The following is a 14216-nucleotide window of genomic DNA, read 5'->3' on the forward strand; positions in this document are numbered from 1 at the left end:
AGACATTCTATTTTTTTTACTTTATTTCATAGCTGTTTGTTTTACTAAGGATATTGTGATTATCAAAATCCATTCTAATGCTTTGTAAATAGCAAAACAGTCAGTGCAGTATTGTAAAATATAATGATCATATCAAATGATGTGATTGACTTATGAATATATTATAATCACTTACACAAAATGTTGACATCATGATAATGTTCTCAGCTGTTAATGCACCCTGGTAGCCAATAATACTTATTTTCCAGGTCTTTCTTTTGTATTTCATGATTCTTCTTCATGTCTTCTAATGCTTCCTTCTTCATTTCAGCCTCTTTCACTTTGCCCTGTTTCAATTCTTCAATTTTCTTGTCTACTTCCTTCTTCATTTCAGCCTCTTTCACTTTGCCCTGTTTCAATTCTTCAATTTTCTTGTCTACTTCCTTCTTCAGTTCAGTCTCTTTATGACTTAAAAGATCATATTTCACTTGGCCCTGTTGCAGTTCTGCGTATTTTTTCTGTTCCAGTTCACGTATTTCAGCTTTTTGTTTTTGTATGAGATCTTTTAACTCCTTCTGGTATTTTTCTTTGAAATCATTGAATTCTTCAGCTTGTTTTCTGGCCTCGTCTTTGTGTTTATTCTCTATCAGCTGCAGTTTTTCTTGATGTTCTTTCTCAAGTTTCTCTCGTTCCTTTTCTTCTTCTTGTCGTATCTTTTGCACCTCTTCTTTTTTTGTCTTCTCATGTTTTTCTCTTTCCTGATCAAATTCATCCTGAAGCTTTTTTATTTTATGTTGTTGTTCTTCTCCTCTCTCTTCATCTTCCTGTTGTCTTTTAGCCCATGATATTTGTCTTTCCTGCTCCCAAGCCTCTTGTTGTTTTTTCATTTCTTCTCTCTGATTTTCCAACAATTTTCTATCCTTTTCTTCTGCTTTCTTTCTTTCTCTCTCCAAGGCCTCAACTTTGTTTTCCCACTCCTTTTGTTTCATTTCATCCTCTGTCTTCCTTTTTCTGTCCTCCTCATCTCTTCTTTGCTGTTCTGTCTGTTCTTTCTTTCTGAACTCATCCACAATTCTCTGTTTCCCCGCTATTTCTTCTTCTTGTCTGTGTTTGTCCTCTTCTTTTCTTTTCCTTTCATGTTCGTTTCTCTTGCGTTCAAATTCTTCCTGAAGCCTTTGTATTTTCTTCTCTTCTTCTTCTCTTCTCTCTTTGTCTTCCTGTTCTTTTTTATTCCATCTTTCTCTTTCCTTCTCCCAGGCCTCTTCTTGTTTTCTCATTTCTTCTGATCCTATATTTTTCTCTCTCTCCAAGGCCTTAAGTTGTTTCTTCCACTCCATTAATTTATTTTCCTCGTCTTTCTTCTTTTTTCTGTCCTCCATTTCTCTCTTTTCCTGTTCCCTCTTCCTTTCCTGCAGAATTTTCTGTTGTTTCTTGTCTTCTTCTCGTCTCTTTTGATCCTCTTCTGTTCTTTTCTTTTGATGTTTTTGTCTTTCCTGATCAAATTCTTTCTGAAGCCTTTTTATTTTATTGTGTTCTTCTTTTCTTCTCTTTTCATCTTCCTGGCGTCTTTTATCCAACCATGCTCTTCTTTCCTTCTCCCAAGCATCTCCTTGTTCTTTCATTTCTTTTCTCTTGAGTTCCAACTCTCTATTCTTTTCTTCTGATGCTTTTTGTTTCTCTCTCTCCAAGGCCTTGAGTTTTTCATTCCACTCGTTTCGTTCATTTTTCTCCAATTCCTTCCGTTTGTTGTCCTCCTCTTCTCTTTTAACATGTTCTTTCTCTCTTTCCTCACGCTCTTTCTTAATAGAATCTTCCTTTTCTTTCAGTTGTGTGTCTCTTTTTTTCCTCTCCTTTTCAATTTTATTTTCCTGCTCTTTCATCCTTTCTTTCATTGCTTGCTTTTCTTCTTCATGTGTTCTTGTCAGGTCATCCACCTTTTTCTTCATCTCATCTTCCTTCTCTTTTAAAATCTTCTCCATTTGTTTCTGAATGGCTGCCTCAGCCTCCTGGAACATCTCTGTGGTGTAGCAGCCCCCACCATTCTCCTTCACCATCTTATCAATCTTCTTCAGCAGATCACTGACTTGTTCTCTGTTTTTTCCATCAACATTGTTGAAGACGTGGTACCTTCCTCCACAGTCAGAAATCAGCTTCCTAAATGAATCATCACAGTTTTCGATGAAGTCCTCAGTGGATTGATTATTTTGCTCTAATTTGTCTCCTCCTGTGAGGAGAATGATGGTGAACTTCTTGGAATCCTCTCCAAAGGCATCCTGGATCAGCTTCAATGTCTTCTTCTCCTCTTCTGTGAATCGGCCAATTTCTAACACCAACAGGAACACATGAGGTCCGGGGGCCAGCAGATTGATGCATTTGATCATCTCCTGTTGAACCTCTTCTTGGGACAGAGTTGTATCAAACAAACCAGGGGTATCAACTACGACAACACGACGGCCGTCTACTTTAGAGTCTGCTTTTCTGCAAATCTTGGTGACAGACTTTTGACTGAGTTTGGATGTGAATATCTTTTTATTCAAAATAGTGTTTCCTGAGGCGCTTTTTCCACTGCCAGTCTTCCCTATCAGCACCATCCTGAGGCTCTGACTGTCATCATCACCTGGAATATAAAGAGGCATAGAATTAGTTCTAAACGTTCTACTTATTTATTTTATTGTCTCCGCCAGGCCGAAGGCGTAGCCAAGACTACGTTTTGCCCTCTGTCCGTCCGTCCATCCATCCGTCCGTGTACAGTCAGCAGCTACAGCTAATCTCCTGCACCATTGGCCTGTTTTAGCGCCACCAGGAGGCTGATTTTTGCTAAACAATTTTTTTGATCTTACTCGTACAGATTTTGTCCAAACATCACGCAAATCGGTTCACATTATCTCTATAGTCATGTGATCAAGTCAGACCTGTCCGATTTTTTATATTTCATCCTGATTGGCTAAGACCTTCTACAAGCTGGCCTGGTGGAGACCTGTGCTTCGAGGAGCACATTATCTTTTTTTTTTTGCCAGGATGGCATCATTGATATTAAAACAGTTCACATCAAGTCCATATCAAGTCAAGGTTATATGGAACGATGACAGGTTTCCCTTAAGGTATTTGTAAAGCAAACTTTCTGAAGTAGGCCTAATGATGTTGTTGTTCATTCCATGTCCAATGTGCAAAGAAATATAAAGCCGTTTTTTTGCCAAGCTCATAGTGTACTGTGGATAATCTGACTAGTGGATCTAATGCAGTAGTTGCTGGTAAAGAAGCTGGCGATAGTAAGTAGGTAAAGTTGCCCAACAATGCCTTAAGAATAAATAGCATGCATTTATCTCATATCCTTGAGATTGTTATGAAGTGTAGTGGTGAATCTGTTACAAAATGTAACAGGGCATGCTAATCACTGTCCAGCTGTTCCAAAATGGATAAAGCTGTAGGTAAACCATGTCACCATAGTTAAACACAGATAGAAACTAGAAAAAGTGCTCCTCGGAGCACAGGTCTCCGCCAGGTCAGGTAGGTTATTGTGGCCTCCTGGTGGCGCTAATAGGCCAATGTGAAAAGGGTACCATTTCTTCTTAGGCCTTGCACAGCAATCGGACACTGCATTCATGATTTTGAGGCATTTTGTTTAGACCTGCTGGTGGCGCTATAACAGGCCAATGTGAAAAGTGTGGCATTTCTTCCTCGGCGTACTGGGAATATGAGTGCAACATTTCACGGAAATTGCACGTTGCGTTCATGATTTGAGGCATTTTGTTCAAACGGACCAATCCACAAACTTTGGAAGCCAATGTTAGCCAATTAGGATGGAATATGAAGTATCGGACACTTCCATCTTGACCACATGACTATAGAGATACTGTGTACCGATTTGCGTGATTTTTGGACATAATCTGAAGGAGTAATAGCAAAAAAATGTTTTACAAAAGTCAGCCTCCTGGTGGCGCTCTAAAAGGCAGATGTGAAAAATGCATGGCAAAGGTTTTTCTTTGGTCTCTAGGGAGAGTGCTTGCAAAGTTTCACGCAGATCGGTGCAGTTATAGGTAAAAACGCAAATTGGCCTGTTATAGCGCCACCATGAGGCTGATTTGAGCATTTTCAAGTGAGATTTCTTCCTCGGCCTAGTGGGAATGTGCGTGCACAATTTCACAGAAATTGCATGCTTGCGTTGATGATTTGAGGCATTTGGTTCAAAACGAACCAATCCTGCAAACTTTGGAAGCCAATTTTAGCCAATCAGTATGGAATATGGAAAATCGGACAGATCCGTGTTGATCATATGACTATAGAGATACTGTGTACCGATTTGCGTGATGTTTAGATAAAATATGTAGAAGTAATATTAAAAAAATTGCACAAATCTGCCTCCTGGGGGCGCTATAACAGGCCCATGTCTGAACTGGCATCCAGGGAGTGTGTGTGCACAGTTTTGCTGATACGGGGCCAACAGTGCCGGAGATTAGCTGCTCGCAGACAGATGGACACACGGACGGACGGACGGACGGACGGACGGACGGACGGACGGACGGACGGACAGGGTGCAAAACATACTCTCTCGCCATGCCTTTCGGCCTGGCGGAGACAATAAGCTTTGCACAATTTTCATTCCAGCTTCAAAATATGTTTTCAATGGATTATCAATATGCACAAGAGAGGTGTCACTCAAAAGCCAACAAGTGATGTACTTACGAGTGCTGGGTTTTTCAAACTTCTTTCCTTCAGCAAGTAGCTTGGTGATGCGTTTGTCTTGTTGTATCATGTGTTTGTCTTGTTGTATGATCTTTTCCATCTGGGCCTTGATAAACATTTCTCTTGTGAAGCAGAGTGGTCTACCCTCCAGAGGACTCATCTTTTCCACTGCATCCAACAACTCAGGAACTTGCTTGCTGTTCTTAATGTTGAATACAAAATGATCCGCATAGCTCTTACACAGCTCCTTAATGTCTTTGTTTTGATCTACAAAGTTGACAAAAGCTTGAGCAGTTGGATCTGATTCTACAGTCAACAGAACCCTGGTGAAGTCATTGATCTCAGAGGTGAATACATCCTGGATGCTTTGTAACTCTGCCTTGTCTTCATCGGTGAGGGGACCCACAGGAACGGCCAACAGGAAGGCATGCACACCCTCAGGATCACAGAGAGAGACACATCTCAACGCATTGTGAATCATTGCCTCAGGTGTTTCAGGCAAGGAAGGCAGTTCCACCAGGGTCACCCAGCGGCCAAACATCTCCGCCTGTCTCTTCACACACTCTGTAGGGGAACTAGACCCTGAGCTGTACTGGGTCTGACCCAGTATGGTGTTGGCTGCAGAGGTCTTCCCAGCTCCTCTTGTGCCACACAGCACCAGGTTCAGAGGAGGGTTGGATTTTGCTGTCATCTTGTAGCTACCTTCAACAGAGGTAAGGCATCTTCCTTTGTTTTCACTCACAATGTTCTTCATCTTCTCCATCAGTGATGGAATTTTATCTTCAGTCATGCTGTAAAGTCTTCCTCCACATTCTTCAATGGTCTGTTTTGCAGGGATGTTTTCTCCAGGTCCATCGTCAGTTTTGATGACAATGAAGTTGTTAAAGTCCTTTTGATGAAACAAATCCATGATGAACTTCAGTGTGTGTCTGTCTTCCTCAGTATATTCAGAAGGCCTCACTAACAGCAGGAATACATTTGGTCCAGGTGAACAATCAGATGCACAGATCTCTTCGATTTCTTTTCTCACTGATCCAACAGATTGACTGAAGAGGTTTGTGGTTTTCACTACTTTGACAGACTTTCCGTCCAACTTCTCATCTTCCACCTCCTTCTTTTGACCTTGGATGTAATTATAGTGACCAAGATATGAAAAAACTTTTTTTTTTATGATTGAGTTGCCAAGTGTTGCCTTTTTGTTGTCACTTTTACCAAGAAGCACAAGTCCAGAATCTACAAAAAAAAAGTTTTTAAAACGTTTATTATTATTTATTTTTTACTATTTTGCACAAAAAATTGCATTCAGTATATTAATTAAGACATAGATTAGAGGCATTCTGATATCTAGAAAGGTTCTACTAAGTTCACTATGCATTATGTTTGTGTCACAGTCACTCAAAAGTTGAGATTTGGAATGGCATTATAAAAATACTTATAATGCATTACAATCAGCTTATAACACTGTATAATTATAGTTATAAGAACTCACAAATAGTCATAGTGCTTTATAACAATCATAACACATTATAAAGCAATCTAAAATGACTTATACGGTCAAGTATTATAATACTTCATAATTCTCACAGACTTTTTTGGCAAGGATGCATTATAATTATCATAGTTGTAATATATTATATTAATCTTATACTGTATTGTGTTATAATGCATTTAGTGTAATTATACGTCACTACAAGTGGCCATTGTGTAAGTAAGCCTTGTCAAGCCATGAGGCCCGTAGGGCAGGAGTAATTCAGGAGTCTATCTCCTGTTACAGTAGCGTGAGGCAGCTTGATGTACAAGTACACCCCCTGGACATGATGCTAGTCACAGAGACTTACCCCCCTATCCAACCCCTTGATGCTGAGTGCCAAGCAGGGAGGCATTGGGTACCATTTTTGGTATGACCCGGTCAGGGATCAAACCACGACCTCCCAGTCTCAGGGCGGACACTCTAACCACAAGGCCACTGAGCTGGTGGTCATTGTTTGCTTTAAAGAGGTGGTGCCATGGTTTTGCACATGGTTTTTTCATGTGTCTATGAGGTTGATAGAACTTCATTAAGCCCCCTGGTGGAGTTTTTATGGTGTTTTATGTCTTCTCTGACTATTTTGAGTTTCTACCTGGAGGCTGAAACCTTGAGGGTCAAACGTGCCAATAGAGAAACAGCACTTTAGTGACATAGTAAAAACATGCCCTCCCCCTCATTATCATAACACAACAGGTGTGGTATGAGGAGGAGGAGGGACTAGGACAGGTGGGTGGTGCTAAGGTGGTGGAGGAGGTGCTAAGGTGAGAACCAGGTATACTTAATGAACTGGAGGCGTGTCCACATAAAAACATAATTTTAACAATTTCTGTACACTTTTTTGAAAAAAAATCTTCCTCCTAGTATAACCATAATACCTGATGATTATGTTTTAGGGGGGGGGATCACTGAAAATCACGGCACCCCGTCTTTAAGTAAATGAATTACATTCCTGAAGGTGTAGACATAAACCTTGTCGTTTGTTCATAAATTGTCTTGCATAAATTGAATGCTATTTATTTTACTTTCCTTAAAGCTCCCAATGTCCACTTATCTTATAGTGACTCATAATTGTTCTATATTGCATTATGACAGTGATTACAATGCATTATAAAATCCTTAATGTATTACAAGTTAAACAATTATAATAGAGTTCAGGAATTGAAAAACATGAATCTCCTGGTGGAGAATAATCACTGTTGTTTTAATCATATATAATTACTTTAGTGGAGTACAACTCCACAAGTAAAATCATTCCTACATTTAAATTGCAACCTTTGTTGTCTGGGAAAAGGAAAATAAATGGTGACCAATTTGTCTGAGCAATTGACCATTTTCTTTATTTTTCTTATTTATTTATTTATTTTGTGGTGGAAGTTAGGTAGGATTTATGCATTAGCAAAAAAAACTGGTAAATAATACAAATTAAATGCCATGATGTCCTACACCTACCAGCAGCTCTTTCTGGACCCAAGCTCCTGGCATCTGGTCTCTTGCTGTCATCAGCGCTGGTGAGAGCACTGGCATCTTCATAGACATCACAGAGGATATGCTGTCCATGGTTCTCCTTAACAACTTGACCCAATCGTGCCAACAGCTGTTCAAGGTTCCTCTGCTGTATGTGTCTGTACCTGCATTTCCTGATCATTTCATGTAGTGAAGAATACTCCATATAGTTTAACATGTGACCTGTACTCTGATGTCTGAGTGGTGATACTAATACAAGTGAGTGATCAAAAGAGCCTTGACCGAAGATTTCAAGAATGCTCTGTAACCTGTGTCTTTGTTCTTCAGTGAAGTCTTCAGGCTGAAGCACCAGTAGAAACACATGAGGTCCAGGATCAGAACATCTCATACAGCTTTGGACCTTCTCTGTCAGTTCTTCGTGTGAGGTGTTGTGATCTAGCAGGTCTGGAGTGTTGATGACCACAATCTGACTGTTCTTATCTACACCACTAACTCTCATACAGTTACTGAGAGCACCATCTTCACTGAACACAGTCTGTCCCAGTAGGAGGTTCCCAATTGTGTTCCTCTCTAACTGGTTATTCCCTAACAGAACAACCCTCACCTCAGACACTGAAATGAAAACATTACATTAAAACATTACATTAATAAATATATCATAATAATTTCTCTATTAAACTCTATTTGAACCATGATAGATTCATCAAAAACACCCGCCGTTGTTTCTGGTGACTCACCCTGCCATCCTAATACGTGAGGGGCCCATGTTTTTTCAATTACTTTTTTCATTGATTAAAAAAAAAAAGTATTGTATTTATTTATTAAAAATAAAATCAACTAGAAAAAGTGCTCCTCGGAGCACAGGTCTCCGCCAGGTCAGGTCGATTAGTGTGGGCCAGCAATACTCGGAATTCGCCAATCAGGCTGGAATGTGAAAAATCAGACGGATGGGACCGATCCGTCTTGATCACTTGACTAAAGAGATCATGTGTACTGATGTGCGTGATGTTTGGACAACATTAGTATAGGAGTAATATTTCTTTTGCAAAAATCAGCCTCCTGGTGGCGCTATAATAGGGCAATATTCAAAGGGTGGCATTTGTTCCTCTACGTAGTGCAAATGTGCGTGCAATGTTTCACTGCAATCGGACGCTGCGTTCAAGATTTGCGGGATTTTGTTCAAAACGGGACACTCCTGCAAACTTTAGATGTCAATCTTAGCCAATCAAGATGGAATATGAAAAATCGAACTGATTAGTCTTGATCACATGACTCTAAAGATCATGTCTACCTTTGCGTGAAATTTGGATAAAATCTGAAGGAGTAATATAAAAAAAAGTGTTTTATATAAGTCGGCCTCCTGGTGGCGCTATAAAAGTCAGATGTGAAAAATGCAGGGCAAAGGTTTTTCCTTGTGCACATACAAAGTCGTATACGGATCGGTGCGGTTATAGGTAAAAACACGAATCGGCCTGTTTTAGCGCCACCAGGAGGCTGATTTGAAAAATGTCAGATGGTATTTCTTCCTCGGCCTATTGAGAATGTGCGTGCAAAATTTCACGGAAATGTCATGATTTAAGGCATTTTGTTCAAAACAGAGCAGTCCTGCAATCTTTGGATGGCATTCTTAGCCAATCAGGATGGAATATGAAAAATCTGAAATATCATTTTGGTTTAATGACTATGGAGATACTACTGTGTACCGATTTGCGAGATGTTTGGAGAACACACACACACACACACACACACACACACACACACACACACACACACACACACACACACACACACACACACACACACACACACACACACACACACACACACACACACACACACACACACACTCTCGGACGGACGGACAGGGTGCAAAACATACTCTCTCGCCATGCCTTACGGCCTGGCGGAGACAAAAAGTAACTGAAAAAACACGGCGGCCCCCTCACGTATTAGGAGGGCAGTATGAGTCACCAGAACCAAGGACGGATGTTTTTTTTCATGGTTAAAAAGGAGTTTGGAGTTACAATGGGTTTACATAGAAAGGGGGCTTGTCTGATAAAATGAATATCAAATATCTAAATACTGAATCAAGCAACTTAAAAACTGTCTGGGGTGCTCCCAAAAGCCTGAGTAGACGATAAAATGACCAAACATTTTTTTGAAAGTGAGAACCGGGGACCTTGTGTTTCCAAGATGGCCTCTATACTCAGCTATTGCTGCCACCCCATACAGGTATATACTATAATTGTTCTTAATATTTAAGCATAAATATAGCCAACTAACATATAACACTATAGTGAAAATAGTGAATACTGTATAAATGTATATCATGGATTATCCCTGATATATTCTTGGAACAATTTGAGCAATTTCAACCTAACTCCACTTTTAGCCATGATTTTAGCCATACTGGGCCAGATTGAACGTCCATCAAACTTTGGAATCGGGAGGACAATCATAGATCCTGGGAGATCATCTTGATGTTTGGTCTGGACTATATTGCCCTTCTAATGATCGGGGAGACCTTCATTTTTCTTTTAGTTTTTATGCATGTGCTTCATGGAGTTCATACATTGACTTACAGGACTCATTGATAACATTATGTTACAGAAAATATTGAAACAAATAAATAACTAATCAAATATTATGGTCTCCTTTTTTTCTGTAGAAGGACAACAGCAGGGACTTTTCAATTTGTTGTATCCAGTGGTGGAAAAAGTTAAACTTTTTTTACTCAAGTAAACATATCAATACTGCAATGTAGAAATACTCCGGAATTAAAAATGTACCTGAGTAAAAGTACAAAAGTATTGGTATCAAAATGTACCAAAAGTAGAAAGTACTCATTAGGGCACACTCACACCAAACTGGAATTTTACCTATGAGGGTGGATTCTGACAATGCTTTTCAATGGAACGGAGCAGTTTGTTGCCATTCGCGGATTTTGTAAAAAAAAGTAAAGTACTTCTAGTAAAGTAAAAGTACCTCAAAACATTACTTAAGTACAGTACTACGAGTAAATGTACTTAGTTACTTTCCACCACTGGTCTTATCTAACATGAAGTTTGACATTGAATGGGCTTACAGGGGGCGTGTCTGATCAAATTAATGTCAAATATCTAACAATTGAATCAAGCAACTCAAAAACTGTCTGGGGTGCTAAAATTAATCGTTTTAAAGTGAAATACCCCTTTAAGATGTTAATTATGTCCTGCAGTCTGAGCCTAGCTTTACAAAGTCTCTTTATATCTTGTGAGATCAGCTGTATCAGATTACATTATTACAACTATAGGCTGAGTGATAACTTCAAATATTCATATAGAAAATTGCAGAAATATCAGACCTTTATAAAATGAAACACCAATAAGTTCAGATTCAGTTCAGTTTTACTCACTGTTAGGGGGTAGTAACTCATAGCTTCCGGTCCGTTTCAGAGTTGTCTCTCCCTGGACTTCTGCAACAATATATGATACAATATAATTCAATCATATATATTCAAAATTACATCCAAAACCATTTTGTTAGTGTTTTCAAAACAGATCAATTCTAAATATTTGAAACAATTTCAGTCTCATTTCTCACACCAACTGCTCTCTCTATGAAAAAAAGATGAATCCTTAATAACATAGATTCACTCTGCCTAGTGGAAAAATCAGGGAATTTGTCTTGTTCCAAAAGTGGCATATAGTGCAGGCGGCTCGCACACGCACACATGCACGGACGGACGCACAGACTCACGCACGCACGCACACAAGGAGGCCACTCAGCCAATCATTTCATCCCGAACCCATGCACGCTACCCAGAACGGGCAAACACACTACTTTACATTAACAGTCTATCTATATCCTACAATAAGTGTTTCACTGTGGCATGTTGGGACATTCAAGGTCTGAGGTCATTTGTTTTTGGCTCCAAGAGCAGAGACCCAGACTTCATGAGAGAACTGGAAGATCCAGACATTGTGATACTGCAGGAAACATGGAGGAGAGGAGAGGAGTCCACTGCTGTCCCACAGGATACAGAGAGATCATTGAGCCACCTACCACATTAAAGGGAGTAATTCAGGGCAGAGACTCAGGGGGGATGCTGATCTGGTATAAAACCTCCATTCAATTCATCAAAATTCTATATATTCTAGGAGAAAATTCTAAATGCACCTTTTTGTCTGCACATGTGTGTGGAGTTGTCTTCAGTTGAGGGACAGCCAGTGGACAAAAGAGCCAAGTACATCTAGCTAAACAAACTGCTGGATTTCACTGTTATCATTGTTCACTTCTTATGGCTATTGCTTGTTATTCACTTAGTGTTAGGATGTATTTTATTCACTTGTTGTTTCTGCATATGGCCACAACAAGTTGTCATTATTGTGTATTTTGGTAATTAGTTTTTATTATATCCATGAGGATAATAATTAATAAGACATGTAGGATTTGACAGAGAGCCCAAACAACAGCTAACTACTGTCAGTAGGGGGCAGTGTAGGTCTGTTCACGCTGGGGAATCTCAGTATACTGACGTGGTTTCCTGCAAACTTCCATTATCTTGTGGATCTTGTGAAAGAGACTACATGTTGCTGTGTCTAATCCTTGTGTCTGGTATTTCAGGGTAATCATATAAACTGCTAACTAGGTACCCACGCCGGGACCTGTAACATATATGTAATGTAACTTGTTTTATGTTATTCTGCATGTATGCTTTAGACGGAGTAAACATGGCAGTGCAAGCTATACATTTGACAAATTGGCAAAACTTATCAAACTTAACTAAAGCTCCACAATCTAAAAACAAAAATATGAACAATGACAAATGGTTTGATTCTGAATGCAAAAATCTACAGAAAGCACTGAGGAAGCTATCCAACCAATTAATACACAGAGAACCGGAGAATCAGGAGGTACTACTTCAATATCAAACTCTAAAACGATACCATCACATCATCATATCAAAGTAAACACATCAAACATCAACTCACTGTAAATGAGGAGTCTATTGATAGAAATAATATTAATTATTATTTCATTTGTAGGATCATCTATTGATACGCAAGTGAAATTCAGATGAATTATGACCCGGGGCTGTTTTACTTTCCACAGCCGGCTCATCTCATAAAGCTTCTGGATTAGTTTAGATTAGATGGGTTATTGTCATTGCATAATAAAACACAATAAAACTAGTTCAGCAGCAGTCCACTCCACTCCTTTTAGCAGCATAAAAGCATACAATAAGTAATGCAAAGAGGGAAATGCGTACACAAAAAATGGAAAGAAGCACAGTTCTACAGTAACGAGGTGTAGTGATCAGTTTTACCATGTTTTACATTGTGGCTGGTCAATTTAACATTTGCCAGTGAAATAAAATATTTTCAGATGGTCATGTTGGTCCGCAATAAGCAGGAACCTGACAGTTTACATGTAAAAAAAACAAAACAAAACAAAATGCCTTGAGCAAATTATCCTTTGAATGTTTATTTCTCCACCAGGTACAACTACTACTGCATATTGATATTCACTGAAAGTTCACATTCATGAAGTTTACAGTAACATGGACTCACCATGTTTTGCCTCAGCCATAACGTCACTCTGCTGGACTGACACCCAGGAAAGATGAATTTAGTCTGGTTTGTGAAAAAAATACAAAATAAGGCAATTAACAGGGTCTAGTCACAGAAGATGAATCCATATGACAACATGATGAAGATGATAACTTTCAAAAGAAGATTAAGTATCACTGCTCATGCATTCATCACACAATTACTTCCAAATTGTGTGGGCCCTGGATTGAAAACCCGGCCTGGGGGAGACCTGTGCTCATAGGAGCGCACTTCTCTAGTTGACATCTTTATTGCATATTGCATAATGCATAATCATACTTGTAAATAATTAGCTAAATTAGCTTGAGAACTTATTTCCATTGTGGTATGTAGGTATGTGTGTATAAACTGTGAGTATGCAGTCTACTCTAAGTTGATCATATAAAATCAGTTTTGGTTTAAAAAAAAAAGGGGGAAATTTTAAACAGTCCATTTAAAAATATATAAATTTCTACACAATTACAACGGATCTGTACCGTAAATTAAACACAAAACCTTTCCCGATCTTAAACTTCAGATGGAGTTTTCAGCCTGGCAGCTGTGTGTGTATTCTATTTGCTATGTGACGTCACTCCTTGATCAACTTAGGCTGACATATAGAGGTAGCCTAATACACACAGGCTACCACCCGCAGATTCTCCTTTTGTGGGTGTGCAGTTCTGGGCACCAAGGAAGAGTGGGCACTAGGGAAATCTGGCACCAAAACAGAGTGGGCACCACTGCCAGGCCTCAGAAGAGTGGGCTATGTCTCCCCACTCACCTACCCGCTTTACATAAAGCTGTGTCGACACTCACTCCAACCTTAACTCTATGACTCCAACGCATTCTCACTCCCAAGCAGTGGTGGAAAAAGTTTTTAAATACTACAATTTAGAAATACTCTATTACAAGTAAAAGTCAGACATTTTAAATGTACTTGCGTAAAAGTACAAAAGTATTGGTATCAAAAAGTACTTAAAGTACCAAAAGTA

At 39.3% G+C, this 14216-nt stretch overlaps 1 protein-coding gene across 1 annotated transcript; it reads right to left on the bottom strand.

Moving 5' to 3' along the window:
- Positions 1–356: 356 nt before the first annotated feature.
- Positions 357–13264, bottom strand: LOC308105184 (uncharacterized protein; the record flags this gene model as incomplete). Its single annotated transcript, XM_080455819.1, has 5 exons — positions 13207–13264; positions 11049–11108; positions 7634–8266; positions 4663–5895; positions 357–2596 (listed from the first exon to the last, which is right to left on the bottom strand). Coding segments are annotated over exons 1-5 (4185 nt in total), but the record flags the coding sequence as incomplete, so codon positions are not given.
- Between the last annotated feature and the right edge of the window lie 952 nt (positions 13265–14216).

This window comes from Gymnoscopelus braueri (genome assembly GCF_963280865.1).
Source record: "Gymnoscopelus braueri genome assembly, chromosome: 17".
In the NCBI taxonomy this organism is placed as follows: Eukaryota; Metazoa; Chordata; class Actinopteri; order Myctophiformes; family Myctophidae; genus Gymnoscopelus; species Gymnoscopelus braueri.